Source organism: Aspergillus nidulans, chromosome V (assembly GCF_000011425.1).
Source record: "Aspergillus nidulans FGSC A4 chromosome V".
In the NCBI taxonomy this organism is placed as follows: domain Eukaryota; kingdom Fungi; phylum Ascomycota; class Eurotiomycetes; order Eurotiales; family Aspergillaceae; genus Aspergillus; species Aspergillus nidulans.
The window spans coordinates 302,359-324,242 of NC_066261.1; the positions used below are offsets into that span (position 1 = coordinate 302,359).

The following is a 21,884-nucleotide window of genomic DNA, read 5'->3' on the forward strand; positions in this document are numbered from 1 at the left end:
CTTCTACAATGCGTCAGCGGCATGCTATGGCCAGCAACGCCGGGTTCTCTAAGGAGGGAACTATACGCAAGGAATGTATTAATAAAGACAAGCTCGACTACACTGTAACCAGAAACAAAAAGCGGTAGAAAATAAATGAATTCGCCGCAAGTGGAATCCGTAATGTTGGCCCAAATAACATTCCCATTAATTCCCCAACACTATCCGATAACAGCACTACAAGCAAAGTTAGGGGCACATCACTCCCTCACATTTCAAAAGCCACGATCGAAAGTCACTCAGTAAATACTTCCGTATTCCCTGTAGGAGTTGAGGCTCGAGATTTCCCCATGCCCGGTGCACCATCACTCAATCTAGGGCGCTGCCGTGGGAGAAGGTACAGCGGCTGCTGTAGCCGCCTGAGGTGCATCAATGTGTTCTATCGTGGCGTCAATCATCTCGGCCTTGTCAGGATTATCGGCCGGGCGGTCGTCTTTGGGTGTTGACTGAGGAGCATCCGCTTTTGCATTTTCTGGCCCGTCTTCCAAATCTTCGCCTTTAGTAAGGGGGTGTGGCACAGGAGTGCAGGCATTGTGCGAAATGCCTCCTTGGGTAGTAGTGCTTGGGTTCAAGCTACTACCAAAGAAGTTGGGGAATCCACCAGAACCTAGGAATCCACTAAAGCCTGGGAATCCACTGAAGCCAGAGGAGCCACCGAAACCAGGGAAACCACCAAAGCCAGGGAAACCACCGAAGCCAGGGGAACTGGCTGCAGCAGGTCCTGCCGTGATTGATCCCGTTGGTGCTCCGCCACCACCTCCAGGCATGCTGTGAGACCCGTCGAAGCCACCGAAGCCCGGGAATCCATAGAAACCAGAATTGCCGTATGTGCCAGAGGAGGGTGCAGTGCCCAGAACACCGGGCCAGCCACCCATGAAGCCTGGATAGCCGGCCATGCTTGGGAAGACTGCAGTGCCTGGGTTGCTGGAACATGTAGTGGGCGCATCTAAATTAGGCGCTTGGTCTTCAGTCATATGGTTAGCTTAGCGGTAAGTAATTGGTTGTTCTGCTCATTCTCACCCTCGGTTGCCTGGGGTGTGGGCAAGGCCATTCCATGGCTAAGCATACTAAGCAGCGCAATGGTGGAGGATTTCATTTTGAGCTCAAGGACTTGGTAAATCTTGAAATAACAACGATGCTGGTTTGGATAATGGCACAATTCGAAGCTGAAACGCTTCTTTTACCACTTTATATATACGCTGGAGAGCAACTAAGATAGACAGGCTGGCGAAAACAGCCACCAGAAGCCGCCGTTTGCGAGACTATGGAGGCGGTGCTTTACTTTGAGGAGAGCTCGCATCCGGGCTCACAGAACATGCTCGGAATGCCCTATGATTTTGCGGACGGTGGAGACAGGATGCTGCTCTTACAATGATATAAATCTAACTCCTACGGTCAGTCAGAAGAAACTACTGTACGCAATCGGCTTCCCTACAGCAGATTGAGTACGTTTGCGGTGGTTATATTCTCCCCATCAATACATGGCTATACGAAGCCAGCCATGCAGATTGCAACCAGTAAGATGGCTGCTGGATGCTGCAAACGATTCACATTACCCCGATTAAAGCAGATGAGATACATTGCTAGATCACCATTACTCGATTTAGTAAAGAAGAGTAAATCACCTATGCTAGGGGCGCTATTTTGACTACAATACTTGCACTAGCATGAATACAAATAGAAACCTCTAGCGGTTTGTGGAGCTCCTTCAGTAGAAGACAGAGCCAGATGTCGGACAAAACCCAGCTTCAGGCACGATGGGCCATTTGCCTTGTAATATGGCGGACATCAACGATACTCTTGAACATACGCTATCGAAGCTTGAGCAAGCCAAAATTCATATAACTATCTCACTGAGATATGTAGCGTAGTAGACATAAAAAAAACCCGTTTGATCACAAATCATGACATAGCTATGTTAATCTGTGCCTTATATAATGGCTTAAGATTTGCGAGAAGATAATTTCCATTACCACAACGAGGATAGGCACTAAATACTAATTATAAGCCAACGTGTCTTCGCAGGAACTCGTACCCGTCCACGACAGCCTGGAACGCATGCTGATTGCCAGCAAAATTGGCCTCTAGGTCAAACAAATGTAGCCCATCACGCACGATACGCAAGTCAGAGTCCACGCCACAAGCCTGCATCTTATCATGTGTCCGTTGCGCCTGTTGTACGGGAATCAAATCATCCAGAGTACCATGAATCAAGAAGGTAGGGGCTCTGTACGACCCCGCAGAGATCTGGGAGAACGGGCAGACTTTCTGAACCTCGCTTAGAATTGGTTCGGGTAGGACGACTTCATAATCCTGCCCAGACTCAGCAGCTCGGGCCCTGTAGTTGCACCCGTAGAACAGTACTGGTAACGTTTGGCCGGTCCAGTTCATGTAAAGCGCGATCCTGCTACGTGGATCACTTGGTGCCATCCAACCCCCCAGAGCTCGCTTGCTGGGTGGAGGGTTGTACCCGGAAATAGGCGCATCCTGCAGCGCATCCAAAGGATTACCTGTCTGGATGTCAGATGTAGAGACGTCGACTCTATACGGGAAGTTCGGTTTGCTCCAGAACGGGTCAGTGTAATCCGTAGGGCTGTAGAAGGAGAGAATTGCCTCAGGGGCCGAAACGCCGCGCGCAGGTGCTGTCCATGCCAGCGTCATAGCTAGGTGACCACCAGTCGACCAGCCTACGGCAACGACATTGTTTCCGTCTGGAAGAATGTCACGGCGCTGAAGCTGTAGTTGAGGTAATTTGTTCCGCGCCCAGGCCAAAGCATCACAGGCATCTTGCATGGGGCCGTCTAGGAGTGATACCTCCGGGCAAAGTCGGTAATCAATACTGACGGGCAAGAACCCCATGTCAAACAGCATTCTGACTTGTTCATGGTGTATTTCCTTGCGCGAGAGCATTATGTGGCCGCCGCCGTGGATGAGTAGGGCTATGTGCTCAAGTTAGCTCCTGAGTACCATTGAGCCAATTGCAGTTATATAACCTACCGATTGGTCTTTTTGCTCCGCTACGATCCGTCTTTTCCGGATAGTAGATATCCGCAAACAACTCCAATCCGTCCCTTGTGTTGTAGAGAACCGTTTGCTCCTGCACAGTGTTGCAGTCGGCTTCGCATTCATCGTCACCTTCCAGGGCATAGAAAGGTTGAGTAGACGACGCAACGATAAGACGCAGAATATCCGACTCGGCAGAGTCGTTGTCTGTCCAATCTACCCAGTTGAATCCAGCTTGCCGTAGGTTGTGGTCCCAGAGACGCTCGTGAGCCAAAGCATGCGAACGACCATCGTTAAACAGCCACCAGCCCTCGAGAAGACCAAAGACGAGGTCAAACCAGAACAAATTCCTCGTCAACTCAATCAGGCACAAAATGCCTTCGGGGCGTAGCAACCTCCGAATGTTTGTGCAGGAAGTGATCAAATTCCGGGTGGCGTGGATACAGTTTGTGGATATTATGATATCGTACTGTCCCTGTAACTCAGGTGAAGGATCATTCTCAATATCGAGCGTTGTATAGCGCATGAAATCGTAAGCCTTGAATCGCTTGCGAGCCAAGGTGACCAGGGAAGAGGAGATATCTGTGAATGTGTACTGGAATCGGAGGCCAGGTACTGCTGCCAGTTCTTGAACGAGGTAATTGGTCGTTCCTCCTGTGCCAGCGCCAATTTCCAAAACCTTGATCTCCCTTTGGGTACCTAGGTTAAAAAGGAGGTCTTTGAGATATTGTGCCAACTGTATCGTGGCTGACTTGAACATGGGCGCATTGGAGTATACGTCTGTCATCAATGCACGGGCTTCTGCATTCTGGAACAGGAGGGACAAAGGGTCTGCTTTTCCACTAAGACACTCTGCTAGTCGCGAGCCGGTAGTGTGTAGTAGTTTGTGCTCCGAGGCATGCTGAGCGTGTTTGTTGAGTATCTTCTTGTAGAGAATTAGGGACGGAACGGTGCCAACGGGCTGTTGGCTTCGAATTATCTCTGATTCTCTTCGCTCGATGAGATCGGAGTATTCGAGCACAGCGACCAGCTGATTCATGACCTTGCCATGTTGGGGAAGGATTTTGACAGGTGGAACTACCTGACCGGGTGTGAGCGATGCTAGGTCGGCACCCAATGCGTGAAATGCCTCCACCACATAGCTAGTGACAAGCTCCATCTGTTGAGGGAAGACGGTGTCGCAGAAGCCTGCGAACCGTGTCTTGCGGCTGAATTCGGCACTCGTGCGTGTGGTAGCAAAGAGTTTACTAGCTTTATCGACAAATGCCGTCGGTGATGTATCACATACTGGCGCAAGATCCACCGAGATACTCTTTGGCTCTCGGTCTGTGATTGTGATTTCGGTCTCGACGGCCCCCTGACTGTGAGTTTTGATGCGGACAACCGAGTGTCCCGGGAAGATACGTTGTACCAATCCGCCAACATCCGGGATTTGTGTAAGCTCAGCGTTGGATATAGCCACTCCAAACCGTTTATTAATTTCGGTTAAGACTTCAGTGCTCATAAGCGAGTCGACACCGATATCGCCGAGGGCAGCAGCTGCTGAGAGTTCGTCGGCAGAGATTCCCAGTAGTTCACCGAGCATGGTCTGCACAGCTAGAAGATCACCATCGCTACTCGAAACGTGAGCCACTGGGGTAGAGGAGAGAGCTGTCGCCTCAGCAGCAACATTAATGGAGACCTGCTCTGCCTCCGTTGGCCTGGCAGTATGATTACTCAGACGGTTTAGGGTTCGCTTTAACGATTGAATGGACACACCCGTGAAGGTAGCGGACAGCATGCAGACAGCAAGCGCCCCTGTAGTATGGTCTAGTACAAAGACATCGCATACTATTTTCTTTTTTGACTCCGGCTCGTAGTTGGAATACACAGCCCAGGGAACCGTAGCTGCTGTGTCCCGTCGCACAAAGGATTCACCGATCAATACATCCCCTACCGAACTACACACGAAAACCTCATCATCATGCGTTTCAGAAAGACAGTTAACGTGGATGCCGGCTACCTGAATGAAGTTGTCTATCAGAATCGGGTCGCAAGGATTGCACTTGGTCGGCGAGGAAGGCAGGATGACTCGGCCAGTGGCTTCGTGCCCTACAGCGTAAACTTCTTCAACGCCGCGGTAATAGTCTGCGTAGTTGACGGCCCTGGCAAATGCTTGGTAGACTGTTGAGCGCTTAAGCCCACTGGAAGAAGGAGACGTAGCAATGGAGTTCCAGCTAGCAAGATTCAGTAGACGTTGTAAGGAGCTTAAGCGAGCGCATATCCCGGTGTTGCTACCGGCAGCTTGTAACGATACTCTGCCTGTAGCATGTGTCACCGCGTCCTGCAAACCGTCACGCGTGGACAGCACAAATGACCACTGTCCATGGCTCTCATCCTGCTGCGTCAGCTGCAGGAGAACCGCACCGGGCATCCCGAGGACAAGGGGCGAGCAAATGTTAAGGCTCTCGATGTGATACATTGTTGGCTTTGTCGCTGTTGATGAGACAAGTAATGCTGCCTGAACGACAAGTTCAAAATAGAGAGAGGCAGGGCATAAATTCTGGTTGGCGACTGCATGGCCGGCGGTGCACATTCGGAAGACGTTGTCCTTGTTGTTGATGGTAAAGAGAGCTTCTTTACCATCTTGTCTCAGCAGCCGCACGAGACTCGCTTCTTGTACATTTTCTTGATCCGGTACCTGCGGAGGCGAACGGAAGGCGTCAGGGTTATACTCAATCCAATGGCTGGTTTTCGCGAATTGGTATGGGGGCAGGTTGATCCACCTGTACCCGGTCTCCGAAGGATGGAACGGCCAGAATTGAACCGGCACAGCTTTTGACCAAAGTGTACAGGTCACCTTTGCGAGATTTGCCTGGGCTTGGGCACCGGAAAGATCAGTCGGAAGGTATACATGGCTTTTGAGCGGCCGTGACGCTTCCACGACACGACGCACCATATTAATGACTGGTGAAGCTGTTCCTGCCTCGAGCCAAACACATGGGCCATCGACACGCGAAAGAGTCCGTTCCACGGCATCATGAAAAAACACCGGCTTGCGTGAGTGTTGCACAATCTTGTCACCTGTGACCCATAACCAGTCATCCTCCTGTTCGGCACATGCCTCGACAGGAATATCCAGCTGTCTAAAGGTGAGCGTATTGGCTACCTCGCTCAATCCTGGCAGAATTGCGTCCACGAGACGAGAGTGAAACGCATGAGTATTCTTCAATCTCTTCAGTTCAACATGCATTCCCTTCTCGGTGGCGATGATTTCGATGCGGCGAATGGACTCCTCATCGCCGGCAACAACAAAGTTATCAGGTCCATTCAGGCATGCAAGGTCTGCGTGACCTGATGCAGCGTCTAGCAGAGCTTGGACCTTCTCTTTGCTCGCTCTCAAAGAAAGCATCACTCCAGTATGCGGTCCCCAATGTTTCTGGATCAGCTGGGCGCGAGTTGCGACAAGTCGCATTCCATCAATGAGCGATAAGCCACCAGCAACGCATAGGGCAGTTAATTGCCCAAAGCTATGACCGATCATTCGGGTGACCTGCAGTCCAGAATCAAGCCATGCCTTTGCAGTGGCGTATTGAATGGAAAACAATACGCAATGGAGGTTCACAATATCTTTGTTAGGGAAAGGGCTCACAATAGCCGGGAATAGGCTAGGGAGATCTAACGCGTTGCAAGCGTTTTCACATTCATCCTGATGATCAGATCAGCACGAGGCCTTACGCGTATCCAGAATGAAAAAGATAGACTAACCACGTGGAAGCGCAGGAGCTCGCAACTCTCAAATAAATTTCTTGAGATGCTCGCTGTATCTCCGGTCTGTCCGCCGAAACAAATAATCACAGGATGAAAGGACTGGGACCGTCTTTCGACCTGCGTATGAGCGGAGGCGATAGATCCTAAGCGTGTCATAAGCTCTGAAGGCTCCCCAGCGGCGGCTGGAAATGTGACAAAGTGCTCCATATCTCGGTTCTGCTTCCGTGCCAAATTGTATGCGATATGCTGCACGGTGTTAGTACCTGACTGTGCTACCTCACGGATGGTGCTCTGAAGAGCTTCACAGTACGAGCGAAGGGACTCTTCGGTTCGAGCAGAGACGTAAAAAGGAACATGCGAGGGCAGGGTCTCCCGATGGGCACTGTTTGAGGTAGCAGGTGTTGACGCAGGTTCTCGTAGAACGATAGCAGCATTGCTACCGGCCGCCCCATAATTAGTCACCATAGCCACGCGTTTTTCAGCTTCCCAGTCAATTGATTGAGTAGGGATTTCTATATGATTCCTCTCGTTTAATGTAATTCTGGGATTCAGGCGACGAAAGTTAGCTTGTTTGGGGATTCTGCGCTTCTGTATCATCAGGATCGTCTTCAGCATGCCCGCAACACCAGAAGACGTCTCAGTATGCCCAATATTGTCCTTGATCGACCCAACATAAAGCTTTGTGGCCCTATTAGGCCCGGAGAATGTTTTCCGGATACTTTCAAACTCAATTGGGTCTCCGACTTGGGTGCCTGTCAATATGTTAACGATATCTACAGATGGTTAATGATAACAGGTAGTGGGTTACAGACCAGTGCCATGTGCTTCAACATAGCCAACAACGTCTGGAGTAAGTCCAGAAAGCGACAAGGCTTTCAAATATAAGCTTCTTTGCGAGTTTGAATCCGGGACAGTTATCGGCGAGCAGTTTGCTCCCTGATTGACGGATGTTCCAGTAATCACGGCGTGAATGGGATCGCCATCGCGAAGAGCTGCTTCCAGGGGCCGCAGCACAAGCAGCCCAGCACCTTCACCACGACAGTATCCATTGGCATCTGCATCGAATGCCTTAGATGCCCCGGTTGGCGACAGAAACGATGCCCCAGCCAGGTTTTGGGACCATCGGGGATCTGTCATTATATTCACTCCGCCGGCTACAGCGATAGCGCAATCATTCGTTCGAATGGCCTAGGTCAAGGTACACTTTATTAGCATAATTGTAATAGTGTTTGTTTGGCTAGGGAACGCACTTACCTGGCACGCGAGGTGAATAGCAACAGCAGCTGATGAGCACGCCGTGTCAACCGTGACAGAGGGGCCACTCCAACCAAAGTAATGGCTGATGCGGCCACTGTTAAAAGCCTGGAGTGTACCAGTTGCTGAGAAGGCAGTGGCATTACGAGATCCAACGTTTTCACTATAGTCGTCGCAACCGACTCCAACGTAGCAGCCGATGTCGTCAGGAAGCTTCGAGCGGCGCAGCCCACAGTAACCAGCGGATTCCATAGCTTCATACGCAACTTGCAGTAGTACTCTTTGCTGTGGATCCATTGACTCGGCCTCCCGCGCGGATATCCCGAAGAATCGATGATCAAAGGCATCTGGGCGCGCGAGGTAATTTCCAAAGAATGGCCCTTTTGGCTCTCTCTGCAGACTGCCACTTTTAAGCCGACTGTTGGGCATTGGACTGACGGTGCACTGGCCCAGATCTAAGATTCTCCACAGTTCTTCCACGGAATCGGCTTGGGGATATCGGCATGCCATCCCAGTAACCGCGATAGGCACTGCGGTGGTCTCGGGGGCCGTGACATTTACCCCGACATCAAGTGCAGTGGCGGACTGCATCTTGCGTCTGCCATTTATGTGCTCGCCTTTGTTGAACTCAACAATGTTCAACATACGACATCTAGCGTGTCGCGGTACGAATTGGCCTGCACCTATGGGGATAATGCTTCTAGCATCCGATTGCCCCATGTTGTCTAGAGTAGCGGTGACGGTGATCTTCCAATTTGCTTGCGTTGTCAAGATCGACTCGACTGCAACAGTGAAAAGCGAGTCAGCTTCGCACACTCTCCCGTTGATATTGGATCTCGGCAGACTGCGCTTGTGACACTTCGATGGCAGGCAAAGTCGGCTATTCCGCTCACAAGATTGCAAAATATCCTCCACAGCTTGAGTGTGGTTCGAGTGATGGAATCGGCCTCTAAGTGTCGTAGTCTTCACCGAGAGCCCATGTTTCTCCAGCTCCTTTGCGAAGGAAACGGACTGAGAGTCCCAAACGGTGACCGTTACAGCGTTTTCATCAGTCACGCATGAAATGTATGCCTGTCGCGTTCATTAACAAGAAGAAAAGAAGAATATAAGCAAGGAACAAGCAGCACTGACACCTTGATAACGAGTTAAGACTTCCGTCAGAAGCTTATGCTCCTGAGCAGTTCTCCACCTGACGGCGATTGACCTTGCAGGCTGTTCACAAAGCTCGTCCAAGTCCACTGCAGCCCCAATGTAGACGGCGAGACGCAAGACGGTGCTCACAACTTTGCCGAATTCATCCTCGTTGTCCGACCAGCATGCAGCTGCGATGGCTGCCAGGAATCCGACGCAGAATCCCTGGATATCGCAGACGTCGTAGTTCTTGTCTTCTTTCAGCTCGAGGAAATCGACTAAATGTCGCAAGACTGTGGCTGGTACTAGCAAGAAATTCATCGGCTCGGCCATATCAGGCCGTAGCGTTCCACCCCCGAGAAACGCTGAAAGCTGACGGAGACGTGCGTCCCCATGAAGCTTCTCGGCTGCTGGCCAGAGCCTCAGGATATCGTGCCAGACGGAAGGTAAATCTCGGATTGCGTCGTGAAGCCAGTTTGCATTCCGCTGATTCGAAAGATATCTGCGTATGTGCCCAGCTGGCAGTTCAACCTCCGGATATTTCGGTCCGAAAAGGACCGAAACCTGCTGCAAAGTATTATCATCAAGGGACCCCATCTTTCGAAATAAAGTGATCTTGACTAAAAGGAATGAGACACAGTCGCTTAACAAAGTGTGCTTATGAAAGAACCAAGAACCAACGGCGTTGAAGCAGTTGCTCAAATGACTAGTCCCCGACTCTTAGAACTTGACCGAGAATTTCAAGGGATATAGGCGGAGCCCATTGAAGGAACCCTCTAATCTCAGCGGACGGTCTACTTGAAGCTCAAGAGGGGTTACTGCAGCAGCGCCTGCACTACCGCCCATAGCGGTCCAAGAATCCCCAACCTATTCCTGCCAGCTGCAAGTGAGGAATTTTGTCGAGATCTCGTCAATAAAGACTCAGAAGACGATATCCTGACATATTGTTCTCAAAACAACGCCTGTATAGGGCAAAGTGCGCATAGCGACAGTCCGCCCGTGTCGCACGAAAGGGCGCCTGCTATTTCAGCGTCGATCAACAGCCTTCTTTAGGCCAGATTTCGACTTCTGCAGGAGCCACTGTCTGGTTACATACGACCAATTCGGTCCAATTGCCAGATAGCTCGTTATGTATATAAGCTAGGGCAAAGGATCCACACCACTTTGGACCGAACCGCCCGAAAGCTAGACCAGAAGAATGTTGGCTTCTCAGTCAATATGCGGCCCCCTTGCTCCAGGCTCGAGCCAAGTGGGCACGCAAGGCTTAGTTTGCATTTGCATTGTCCCAAGTGAGGAACCAGATCGGACTCAGATCAAAGACATAACCCAAAGGACGGCATTTTGTACAACCCTAAAAAGCGTTGATCGACATATAAAAACAGCCTCCTTTGCTGATTGCCAACCACAGCTCGTGCTTGGATCCGTCTTTCCACTACTTGAGGAATGAACGGGCGTATCCATCATGCATAACACATCTACGTTCCTTGTAGATTATGCCCGAGTAATTCCGATCGCAGCCCTTCATGCTCAACGTGGAATCATCTCGTTGACTCCGGACTGTCTAGCTGCACCGCCATTCCGTTCGTGGCTCGTAACAGTAGCTGGCAAGGTATGGCAGCTCTGCAGCGTAGTATCACATACATATTTCACATAATATGATACTCTGGCGCAAGCGATTTCCTTACTGTTCTTAAACTCTTCTTATCTTTCCGTACGTGTCCATCACTCTACAATTTTGGTGCTGCGGGGTCTCTCCGTGATGAGTGCTCTTAATTCCATACTAGGCCATCTATCTCTGCTATTCAAGTTTATTGCTCGTTATTGTCATCTTCATTTTTACTAACTATCCACTCATTATAGCAAGCACAAGCCGTTCTCAAGATTGAACGATGATAGCAATGCAACCCGAAACCCAACTAAAAACCGCCCTTAAGAACGGGTTTGACCCGAACATCCTCTACAAAGACCCTTTAACAATCGTAAAGGAGCCTATGTGTACTATTCTCGAGAAGCACAGCAAGATCCCAGTGGACAAAGTCGTCAGTCATGTCAACAAGGTGGTGAGTAAATCAGCCAGCCCTTTCAAATCTGCTAGTCTGACTTCCTTTCGCCAGAGAGATCGCGCTTTTGCCGTGGTTAGTACTCTGTATCCCTATGCACTCCCCAATCTGACCCAATGAAAGTTTCCTTATGCATGCATTGGGCAATTCTCCTTTGTCGAGCTGAGCATCGCCGCATCGCCGTACTATCCCGAGATGCTCGAGCGCGTGAAGAATGGCCACAAACTTCTGGACCTAGGCTGCGCATTTGGACAGGAGCTCCGTCAGCTGGTGAGTTCCTTGTTTCATTCCAGCGATGCCTTCTACCCCACCATCTGTCCTGACTGATGTCCCCAGATATATGACGGTGCTCCTGGTGAAAGTTTGTACGGCTCAGATATCCAGCAAGAGTTTCTAAACCTCGGCTACGAACTCTTCCTGGACCGTGCAACGCTCCCTGAGTCCCATCTTATCGCTTCCAACATCCTAGACAGACAGTCTCCTCTCTTCACCCACCTCACCGGAAAGCTCAACATCGTCTACATTTCGCTTTTCCTCCACGTATTTGACTTCGAACAGCAGATAACTGTGGCAGGAAACGTGTTGGATCTTCTCGCTGCCGAGCCTGGCTCACTCATCGTATGCCGGGTTACCGCCTGTCGTGACCAAGGCGTGCTTAACGCAACAGCGGAACGTATGCCGTACTACTACCATGACCGGGCGAGCTGGGAACAGCTCTGGGAGGTTGTGCAGAAAAGGACTGGTGTAAAGCTTTGTGTAGATACCTGGGAACAGCCCGATGAGTTGGTCAAGAAGCATCCCTTGCCAGGGATATATATTTTGGGGTCTGCGATCCGGCGAGTTTAGCCCACCCGCCGCCTTTTCGGTCCGAGCTGTTTATCTACAAAGGTTTAGTGTGACAGTCTCCAAAAGTCCACAGAGTATACTACAAAGATAAATTTATGAATTATCTGACTTTGGTTGTTAAGGAGCTTGAGTAAAATGGCTGATCATGTTACGTCCTGGTGAGGCAGAGCTTAGGGTTACTGCACGTCTCACGATATATAGGCCGCATTGGTTTTAGGTGAGCCCTTCCTTAGAAAAGAAAAAGAAAAAGGAAAAGGAAAGAAAGTAAGGAAGTAACGAAAAGAAATAGTCTTCCGGTAGTTGTAATTTGATACATTGGTGAGCAGCATATCCGTTCTTTTCAGCCATACCACCAAATAGAATCTCAATTGGGTGAGTTGGGAGTTCAAATTCTTTTTCGCGCGCCATTTATTTCAGGACAAGATATTACGGCCTCGGCTTCCACGTCAATCCCTCAATAAGGACCAAACAGACACGTTACCGAATGACTATCAAGAGAGCTGTCGAAGCTTATTGCCTTAACCCCCTCGACCAAGCGGTTCACCCCTGTTATGTACGCCTTGCCCTGGTCTTTCCGGTGTCGAATATTTCTTTAGCTATAGAGTACCTTCGAAGATGGGCTGCCCTCTTTGAATCTGAGTGAAGTCAATCTCTCAAGGCTGCAGATGTGAGATGTCTGGTCAGCAGTGCATAGCCGCTCAGGGATTATTTTAAGGAGGTACAGAGAAATATCCGCACGAGGCAGGATGGCGTCACAAGCTACTTATCAGTCCTCGTATTGAGACCCCGGTTCTAAGCTCTCAGGCAGCGCACGTAGAGGCCCCCATTTAACAAACTGTTTAAGCGGTATTGCGCTTTCTCGGAGGCCTGCAGTAAACGCAAATGCGATGTGGTGTTGATAACAATCTCAAAGGGCGCTTATGCCATATTGATAGGTCTTGCGGCCTCTATATGTCCTTATTCAGAGTCAAGTTCCTTCAACTCAATTGTCTTTGTTTTTTTTTTCTTTGTTCTCGGCCTTTCTGGTCTTTGTGGCCTGTTCCTGTACTCTGAAGGCCATGAAATCTGGTTTGAAATAGAGACAATTCACTTGCGGGGTCTTCAGTAGCATCCTTAAGAAAACTGGCTGCCGAGACCTGGGGTTTTGTGACGTGCCTAGCCCCAGAGCTATGATCTCTGAACGTTTTCTGTACAGGTCACACTAATATCTTGCTCTTTTCTCGACATTTGGCGTCGCATATCTTGTAGCCTGAGACAAGACCTATTCATTATATTTGACAGCACCCAGCTTAGGTGGCTTCTTTATAGAACGGCCATTGTGATATTCCCGCTGGAATTAAGAAGGAACCGGATATGGAATTCCCTTATACCCAACGCGGGAGCAACCGACAGATCATCCATAACATTTTCAACCCTTTCAAACTCACTCTCGTTAGTCAGGTTACTATAATGATAATATTAAAATCACCCACTATTCTAAATCCATGTCACGGAATTTGTTTGTCATAATAATGGCATGTTGAGAAAAGACAGACTTTCCCTACGTGATCTCTTCTATGTAACAGCACAAGCATTATTGAGCATCAGCTGAGCACAGGGTAAATTTATGTTTTCAAAGCGACGAAAATACCATGAAAACACTATTTCAGATATCGACGTGAGAGAATTGAGCCGCCAAGCGTCTCTTAGTTCTTGGAACTGCGAAGGTGCGTGGTATCAATCGGTAATCCGTCTACAGCAGTCTTATGTGAAGCTTCCGCCATATCATTAAAGGTTTCTTCTTTTGCATACAGAGATTATCAAATCGGTCATCAATTCAGTGACGTATCCAGAGAAGAAATAAGCACATTGCAGCATCATCATAGCTGCAGATAGAACTGAGACCTTTATTCAATGCTGATCAACTCAATTAAAATAATACCTCTTATTCAGTCGAAATAGTCTAAACAGCTACTGCAACCCAATAAATCTTTTTCTCTCAACCACCATCTCATCCCCGCTTTGTCCTCCATCTTCGCCTCTCCAGCGCGGCGTTGAACCAAAAATCCACACTTTTTTAAATCCTCAAAGAACAAGTAATCCATCGTAGCCAGATGGTAGTAATGATACTCCTTCTCCCCGGCCGAATACTGCAAGCCAGGTTGATTCAAGAAGATATCCAGAACAATTGACTCAACAAGACCTTGTTCCCAGAGCGCAAAAACAACCCGCAGCACAAAATACTGATCCGGTCCAGGCCGCGTGTCATAGAAAGCTTCCAGGAAGGCTCGGAATCGTTCCTGTTGTACAACGCCTATGAGGATGACCTCGTCGAAGTCCCTCAAGTACTCGCTGCACTGCCCGTCATGTACCAGTTCGTGTTCGTACGGATTATCTCTGAATGGGCTTCCGATAGAGTAGAAGGCGCTGTAGGTATCGCACTCAGGAAACTCAAGGATTAGGATCCAGCGGCCGCCGTATCGGGACTCGGGCTTGCTAGTGCCTAGGTACAATTCACAGCTGTCTCTTTCTGGGCTCATATGGACAGGGTTGGGCTCAAAGGGCATCCTGGTTTCGCAGAAATTCTTTGCGCTTAGTCTTCTTAGCTAGATTCTAGGAACAATAAGCGAGGATCCTTCAGCATGATGAGCCTGTTTGTTAGATTGCAGCACTCACAATGCTCTTTACAAGAAGAGCACAGCTACGGGGAACGATCTCAGAAGTGAGGCTGTTTGTGGGCTTGGGAGAACAGGTAGACGAGTTCGTGGCTTGAAGAGATCATTTATTGAATCAAACAGTTCTCTCGACACCCTATCTGAAAAAAAAAGCGGTATTGTGTCTTGAAAATGGTTTCATTGTTCACCCTTTGTGAGTTGTCTCTCAATATCGGATGGTCTTTGTCCAGTCTGAGTGAATGACAAGGGATACCCATATCTAATCACAATGATTTGTGATGACCTACCTTACTCTTTTCTTTCACTGCCTTAGACCACTTCGTTATTCAGCACTCATCCCAGCAATGCTTAATTAGGGTTCGCCTTTAACTATGTCAGGCTCTCAGAGTCAACCTTTCACGTATCATAGCATAAAAATATCCCCAAGTGTTTAGAGCTCCACCTAGAATTGTCGCCGAAGAGTAGACGAATAACCCCCAGTATCCTTCAAAGCGAACCGGGTCAAGTGGGATACTCGTTGTCAGTCAAGATTAGAGTCCTTCCTTGATGCGAGCACGACTAAAAGAAATTTGTCTTACTACTAGGAATCTGAATGGTTTCCGGTCACAATATATAGCTCAACCAATCATCATAAATATCAGGAACGCCGCAACCCGGTTTGGGATAAACAAGTGTCAGCAGCCTACAGAAGCTCGAACCGATCGACCAATCGCGGAGACAAGGCCCGATTTCCCAGGACGCAGCTGTTTGTCTCGTATTCAACACCGCGCCTGGCGAATTTTAAAAACGTAGTCAAGACTCCTTCTACCTTCAATTTCCACAAACACTGTTACTGACGAAATAAACATGATCCCCAAAACGGAACTGGACTATGTTGCCATAGAGAAAGCAAAAGCCCTTCAGGGCGTTTGCTGGGGTGACGAGTACGAGCGCATGATATCAGGGATGCTGTACGCCGTCCTTGACCTCTTCCTAGGGCTACGCTAACTTCATGCTATTGAAGGTACAACCCCCTGTCCCCTGAACTCATTGATGGCAGAGAAAATGCCCGCCGTCTCATCGCCGAATTCAACGCGCCACCGTACCCCGACCTTCCATTCTCTGAGACCATCGCTCGCAGAGAGAGTGCGCTGCGAAGACTCTTTGGCCATGCCGGCGAGGGAATCTACATTGAGGCCCCGCTCTTTGTTGACTACGGATGCAATGTCAGTGTTGGGAAGGCATTTTATGCTAATTTCAAGTTTGTTATTCCTCAATACTCTTCTCCTCCCCGACTCGTGGGTCTAATGTTGACATGCCTCTTTTGGAAACAGCCTCACAATCCTTGACTGCGGCCTCGTCACAATCGGCGACCATGTTGAAATTGGACCGAACGTGAGTATCATCACTGGGGAGCACTACACCGAGATCATTGCCCGGCGTACCAACAGGGGGAAGGAATTTACAGGACAAGTGGTTATCGGGAACGACTGCTGGATTGGTGCAAACGTGACGATTCTCGCGGGTGTCACCATCGGTGAGGGATGCACGATTGGTGCAGGTTCGGTGGTCAAGAGGGACATTCCTGCCTTGAGTATTGCTGTAGGGTGCCCGGCCAGGGTGATTAGATCTGCTGGGAGGGCAGAAGGTGAGGCGGAGTAGGCTGGGCCCATGGCAGCTGAATGGATGAGTATGAGAGCCTTGCATTTGTATTCGTTGATTTTAAGATCGAGGTGTTATTCAGCGAATATGGGCACAGTCGTTCAAGCCGTAGTTAGGCATGTTAGCCGCCGACATCTCAATAGATGTAAAGAAGTGATGAATCTGTATGATACCTTTATACGTATTTTGACGCTGCTTTTACACTATTCTAGGTCATTACTTGCTATACCGCTGCCATTTCTCATCATCTATCTTAGAACTTGCTATTCTCCCTGACTTTGTAGAGCTACCTTGCTCTGGTAGATTTGGAGTTCAGAATAGAATGCTGGGAGCGAATTTGTCCCCCGGCGCCCATCGAATTCCTATGTGCTCTACGTATCGTTCCGGTCCGTCCAACCCAGATCCGTACGTCCAAATACCAGGCCTTTGCGAGACATTTACGCGACTCGTTACTCTCAGGGTAAGCCGAAATTGCTTAAATCACAATTTTAAGTCGTCTCAGGCGACAGTAGACGGTTGGCCTGGCTGGTGAACACTGTAGATTTACCGCAGTTTAACTCTACTAGAGGCGTTACGTACTGAATGGCCGTAATTGTCAGAGGGAATATACCGAGATTTATATACCTGTGGTTGTATAGTAAGAGGCTACATAAGTGATATATAGGAAGTGAGCATCACACTTGGAGAACTGCTTGAATTCTGATTTGTGTGCATTCTTTACCTATTCACAGCATATGATACCACAGCAGCATAAAATCTTGTTCCTGAACGGAAAATTTGAACCCGAAGTTTTTCGTGAACAAATTGAATACCTTCACTGGTAGGCATCTCTGATCATTCTCTTAGCCCACTATGTAGTGGAATCACTTTTTGACTCAATTATGACGTAACACGCCTGGATGGTCTAGAGGTATGATTCTCGCTTCGGGTGCGAGAGGTCCCGCGTTCGACTCGCGGTTCAGGCCTTTTCATTCCTTTTTTGTTTCTTAGCCCCTCCCTGCTCCTCTGTCATAGACATTACCAAGGTTGTCTTCTCGGTCTCCGATAATTTAGAGAGAATCACATCAAGGGCCAGGTGCAGAGGGTCTGGACCTGCAGCTTCGCTGCACCGAAAGTATCAAGCAAGCTCCAACTGCACTGCCAACTCATCCTTTGCTGCATTCTTCCACAGCTCGATCACCAATCGCTCCAGGCGCACCTGACCTAGCCCGTGCGGGGAGACACACTGTCGGCGATGTAGGGATGGTAAGTCTTTCCCCCTAAATTTACAAACCTCAACCTGGATTTCGAGAGAAGAAACCATACCAAGCGAAGATGACGCAGTCGAACTCACCCCGTCTATACAATAAAGTCGCCATCGTGACCGGCGCATCCTCAGGCCTCGGTCGAGCTATCGCTACCCGATACGCTCGCGAAGGGGCCAAAGTCGTATGTGCTGATGTATCTCCAACAGCGCGATCGCTCGAGGAGTCCGATATCACCACACACGACTTGATACTGAAACACGGTGGAGAAGCGCTCTTCATCCAGACTGATGTCGGCGACGCGGCTCAGATGGAGAGTCTCGTCAAAGCCACGGTCCAGCACTATGGCCGACTGGATATGTAAGTATCCACTGGACAAACTAAGCTCGAATTAAGTGAACTTGACTGAACATCAGGGAGCCTTGTCAACAATGCCGGCATAAGCCTTGAGGCCCGCAAACCGGCAGTGCTGCATCTCACCGACGAAGAAACCTGGGATACGACCATGCGCGTCAACGCAAAGTCGGTGTTCTTGGGATGCAAGTATGGTCTCGCGCAGATGCTGCGACAGGAGCCGCATCCCTCGGGGGATCGGGGGTGGATTGTCAACATCTCCTCCATTATGGGGATGATTGTCGGACCAGAAAATCGTACGTCGCGCCCGTTTCCGGGTTGGATTGCCCACTAGTGAGTGATGCTGACGAAATGTGTACTCAGCTTCCTATTGCGCATCCAAAGGCGCCGTCAGCCAACTAACCCGACAGATCGCCCTGGATTACGCGCCTCACCGGATCTATGCAAATGCTCTCTGTCCCGGATGTAAGTTCTACATTTTCAATACTACCTTGTAATGCTGAAGATAAGCTGAACGCGAGGTAGATACACAAACTGCGATATTCAAAGAGACGACAACCCACTTAACGCCGTGGGAGGATTTGAATCGGCGACATCCACTGAAGGGGCCGGGATTGCCGGATGATGTGGCTAGGATGGCTGTTGTTCTGGCAAGTGAGGACGCAAGCTGGGTTACTGGGGTCTGTTTGCCGGTAGACGGGGGATATACTACTCGCTAGATTCGACCCTTTCTCGTACGGCAATCATAGCGCGTATAGACCTGAGACACACGATCTATCAAAGTATATGTTCCATTGTACGTCACTATCGAAAGACCATGCGGATTGTAAGCCGCTGGAACACTCTCCACTTCGTCCAGGGTACCTACCACTTAATCCGTCCGTTTCCAAAGATGCAACCTTACCCTCAAGCTCAATTATAGCTATTTATATTACGCGTCACCAATAAGCGAATGACTTGGCCTCTCCAACCAGATGAGCTCTTGAACTGAAATCCTTCGGACATGACCATGCCCGGTACTCAGCCCGATACACTCATCGTCAGGCTCTTGCAGATGGCGCGTCTTCCAAATGGAGCATAGAATGATGTCGAACATGCCAGTGGCAAACCTAGTCGATCAATGATGCTCTGCCGCCTGCTGGGTATTTACTAAAGGGCTGCGGCGCCTTATACCAGGCAGCATAACAAGCCCTGAACCCAGCTTCGTGAGGCAAGGAGCACAACTATTCTGGGGGCAAGCCTGGTCAGTCTAGGCTCTCTCAAGAATCTTCCAGAATGAGTGTTTAGCCGTTCGTCAGCGACGAAATGACGCTGCATTTGCAAATAGTGCAGGATAGAGCTGGTGGCTACAGTATGTGCCTGCTGGGCGACGGTGCGCCGTGGCAGTGTGTACGGCAGGTGTACCGGCATTAGGACAAATTGTCATTCCCTTGCGACGGTGTGCCACAGTATGCCCGAGAATAAACCTGACCGGACCAAACACGGCAGACAAGAAGAGTAACGAGGCCTATGAGACCAAGGCCTCCATATCGATATCGCCTTAGGTGCATGCCACAAAAGTACATAGTAAGGATGTACATTGTAAGCCTCTTCTCCCTATTTCTAGAAACGCAGATCGTGTACCGCGTGCTGAAACAGCCGTCGCTCTAGGGGCCAAAAGTGTCGCACGAAGTGGGAGGCGCCCCTCGCGGGGAAGTGGACGACCCTGCATACAGTTGCATTTCCTGGTACAAGGCTCTGAAAGTACTTGTTACCAGGCTTTCGGGGCGCTGTACAATGATTACAACGTGCGAGCCTGCTCTACCTCCATTCAAGATAAGAACTAGACGCTGTCCCGGCCCCCGGCGAGGCTGCCAGGCAGCATGGACTAGAATGCGACACATCCCAGTCCCTAGCAGTATATATTAGTGAATATCAATGATGTCTTGGTAATAGTTCGTTCCCAGAAACATACAAGCCCCTTATTTACGTTGATGGTGACGGTCTTGATCTGGAGAGGAAGGTGCAGGAGAGGCTAAGCACCATTTTGGGTAAGATCCACGAAGGTGAGGCTTTGTCGAGGCGCGCACTGGCCAGTATGACTTCATCCTGGGCCCTGTGAAGATTGATGCTTACTGCTGGCGTATCAGGACCTGCTATTATTGTACGGTCTAAAGTCAGCCTGGAAGAATATGATGATCATGCAAGACGAGCCTTTCAATAAAGGGGGGCTACTTGGCACAGAACAGTCTCACTGGCCGCGCAGAGCGCTGCTCCGAGATACTTTGTGAGACTACGCTTGCGGGCATGAGACTCCCCACTATGAGCCAAGTTCAGTACTTCTTGCTTTCAACAGTGAAAACGATCCGACTATGGATAGTGTCTCGAAGACGGCCCGGGGCAGCGGGACGACTTCCGCAACCTTCGCGAGTATCGAATTATGGTCTCCGTTGGCCAGGGTCTCCCAATCAAATACCGATAATAGCTGCGTTTCCGTTATCCCGGTGGTCCTGAGTCCTTAGTCTGAATCTCGCGGCGTAGCTGCAAGGACGATCATAGCGGGCCTAAATGCAGACGGTGCACCGCGGTCGGCACCACCCGTCGCTGCGCGCAAGTATCGAAGGCAGCTAGAAGCTTTCGTGCAGTAGTGCAACGTTTATTGCCAAGTGGACTTCGTATCCAAGGGGAATGTTGTTGTCTCCACTTCCGGAGCAACGGATGTATATGGAGTAGACTCACGTCAGGTATTTTCACGATGCCGTACACTTCATCGGCAAAACCATGCACTTATCACAAGCAAGGAGGAACTATTTCTGGAAAAACCGCCTGACTGCATCGTCAAATAGAAATACGTCAGTGAAGCTTCTGGCCTGTGGTTACTGGTTGCCTACCGACTCAACTCAAAGCCTCAATGTACCAAGCCAGGCCTGAACCTGAAACAAGAGTCCCATGAATAGTGGGAACCAAGCTTTACCACAGACTCCACATGCGATAATTCTCCGGAATAGCCAAGCAGAGATTCCTAGCAAGATGCAACTCACCGGGGCCAAAATTTGTACCTGGTCGTTGCAGATCCGAAGTCAACTCTTTGCTTGGACCCGCCGGCAACACCAACACCCGAATTCAAACCCTTCAGTACAAGCACCACTAACCACCACGATGCGCGTGGTATGTGAGCAGCAGTCTGCTGGAACGGTTACATCTGCAGTCCGTACTTTTGTTGATACCGGGGAAATCTCGGATATGCTAGCGGCTCAGACTACAATGGGCCGACAAGACGAGTAATTTTGGTACAGTCAGGAGTCTCATGGGTGGAACTTACGTCAGTAACGATTTCAGTCATCTGTACAGCCTGCAAGAGCCCCTCTGTATCAAAACCAAGAGTCTGGTACGGTAGCCTACTGACGCCATTAGCCCAACGCCTGTCGTGGAGGGATCGACTCTGCAGCGGATCTGGCTGCACCGTAGATCAACCCGAGGCCAGATCTTGGTAACCAAAGCACTAGTAGGAGTTTAACAACGCCACACATTCATACCTATCTTCACAGCAGTAGGAGAGAGAGATGTAAACAATGAACTAGGAAAATAGTTAGTGAGACGAGATTCGAAGTAGCCCTGAAGATCTTGTCTATAATTCCGAGTACTGCTCGTAGTTCCACATCAGTGAGAGCATCGTAAAACGGGCTAATCGTAATATACAAGCTTGGCTAGTGCTGTTGGTTAGTGCTGTACTACCTACAGGGCGACTGGGCCAGTAACTGAGGTGTACCGAGGCTGGTTGAGTTGGTACGATGCACATGAATGCCCTATTCTAGAAATCTCCGGCTTAGTTATTGAACATTGAGCGTTTTATGCACCAGCTTGCCGTCCTTAGGCTTCCAATTTGCGAGATTCGGCCGGACCAGGACACAGCTCGTATCCGCGCCAAG

The 21,884-nt window shown here is 49.6% G+C and overlaps 6 protein-coding genes across 6 annotated transcripts, besides 1 other annotated feature; 3 read left to right on the plus strand and 3 right to left on the minus strand.

Moving 5' to 3' along the window:
• Nucleotides 1-21,884: part of a sequence feature (contig 1.153 11..403022(1)) that runs on past both edges of the window.
• ANIA_08382 (uncharacterized protein) lies at nt 163-1,135 on the minus strand (the record flags this gene model as incomplete). The annotated part of the gene is made up of 2 exons (XM_676559.2): nt 163-1,003; nt 1,060-1,135. The coding sequence occupies 2 exons, from the start codon at nt 1,133-1,135 to the stop codon at nt 354-356; spliced, it is 726 nt and encodes a 241-aa protein (XP_681651.1). The 3' UTR covers nt 163-353.
• Nucleotides 2,041-9,774, minus strand: ANIA_08383 (protein ausA; the record flags this gene model as incomplete). The annotated part of the gene is made up of 6 exons (XM_676560.1): nt 2,041-2,978; nt 3,037-6,730; nt 6,790-7,544; nt 7,605-7,980; nt 8,047-9,117; nt 9,178-9,774. 6 exons carry the CDS (start codon nt 9,772-9,774, stop codon nt 2,041-2,043), a joined length of 7,431 nt encoding a protein of 2,476 aa, XP_681652.1.
• On the plus strand, nt 10,933-12,180 carry ANIA_08384 (protein ausD). Its single transcript, XM_676561.2, has 4 exons — nt 10,933-11,237; nt 11,292-11,312; nt 11,361-11,507; nt 11,574-12,180. The coding sequence occupies exons 1-4, from the start codon at nt 11,067-11,069 to the stop codon at nt 12,081-12,083; spliced, it is 849 nt and encodes a 282-aa protein (XP_681653.2). The 5' UTR covers nt 10,933-11,066; the 3' UTR covers nt 12,084-12,180.
• ANIA_08385 (uncharacterized protein) lies at nt 14,012-14,629 on the minus strand (the record flags this gene model as incomplete). The annotated part of the gene is made up of 1 exon (XM_676562.1): nt 14,012-14,629. The coding sequence occupies one exon, from the start codon at nt 14,627-14,629 to the stop codon at nt 14,012-14,014; it is 618 nt and encodes a 205-aa protein (XP_681654.1).
• Nucleotides 15,584-16,378, plus strand: ANIA_11077 (sugar O-acetyltransferase; the record flags this gene model as incomplete). Its single annotated transcript, XM_050612127.1, has 3 exons — nt 15,584-15,687; nt 15,741-15,977; nt 16,051-16,378. The coding sequence occupies 3 exons, from the start codon at nt 15,584-15,586 to the stop codon at nt 16,376-16,378; spliced, it is 669 nt and encodes a 222-aa protein (XP_050468079.1).
• Nucleotides 17,693-18,742, plus strand: ANIA_11085 (SDR family NAD(P)-dependent oxidoreductase; the record flags this gene model as incomplete). Its single annotated transcript, XM_676563.2, has 4 exons — nt 17,693-17,982; nt 18,043-18,272; nt 18,340-18,441; nt 18,502-18,742. 4 exons carry the CDS (start codon nt 17,693-17,695, stop codon nt 18,693-18,695), a joined length of 816 nt encoding a protein of 271 aa, XP_681655.2. The 3' UTR covers nt 18,696-18,742.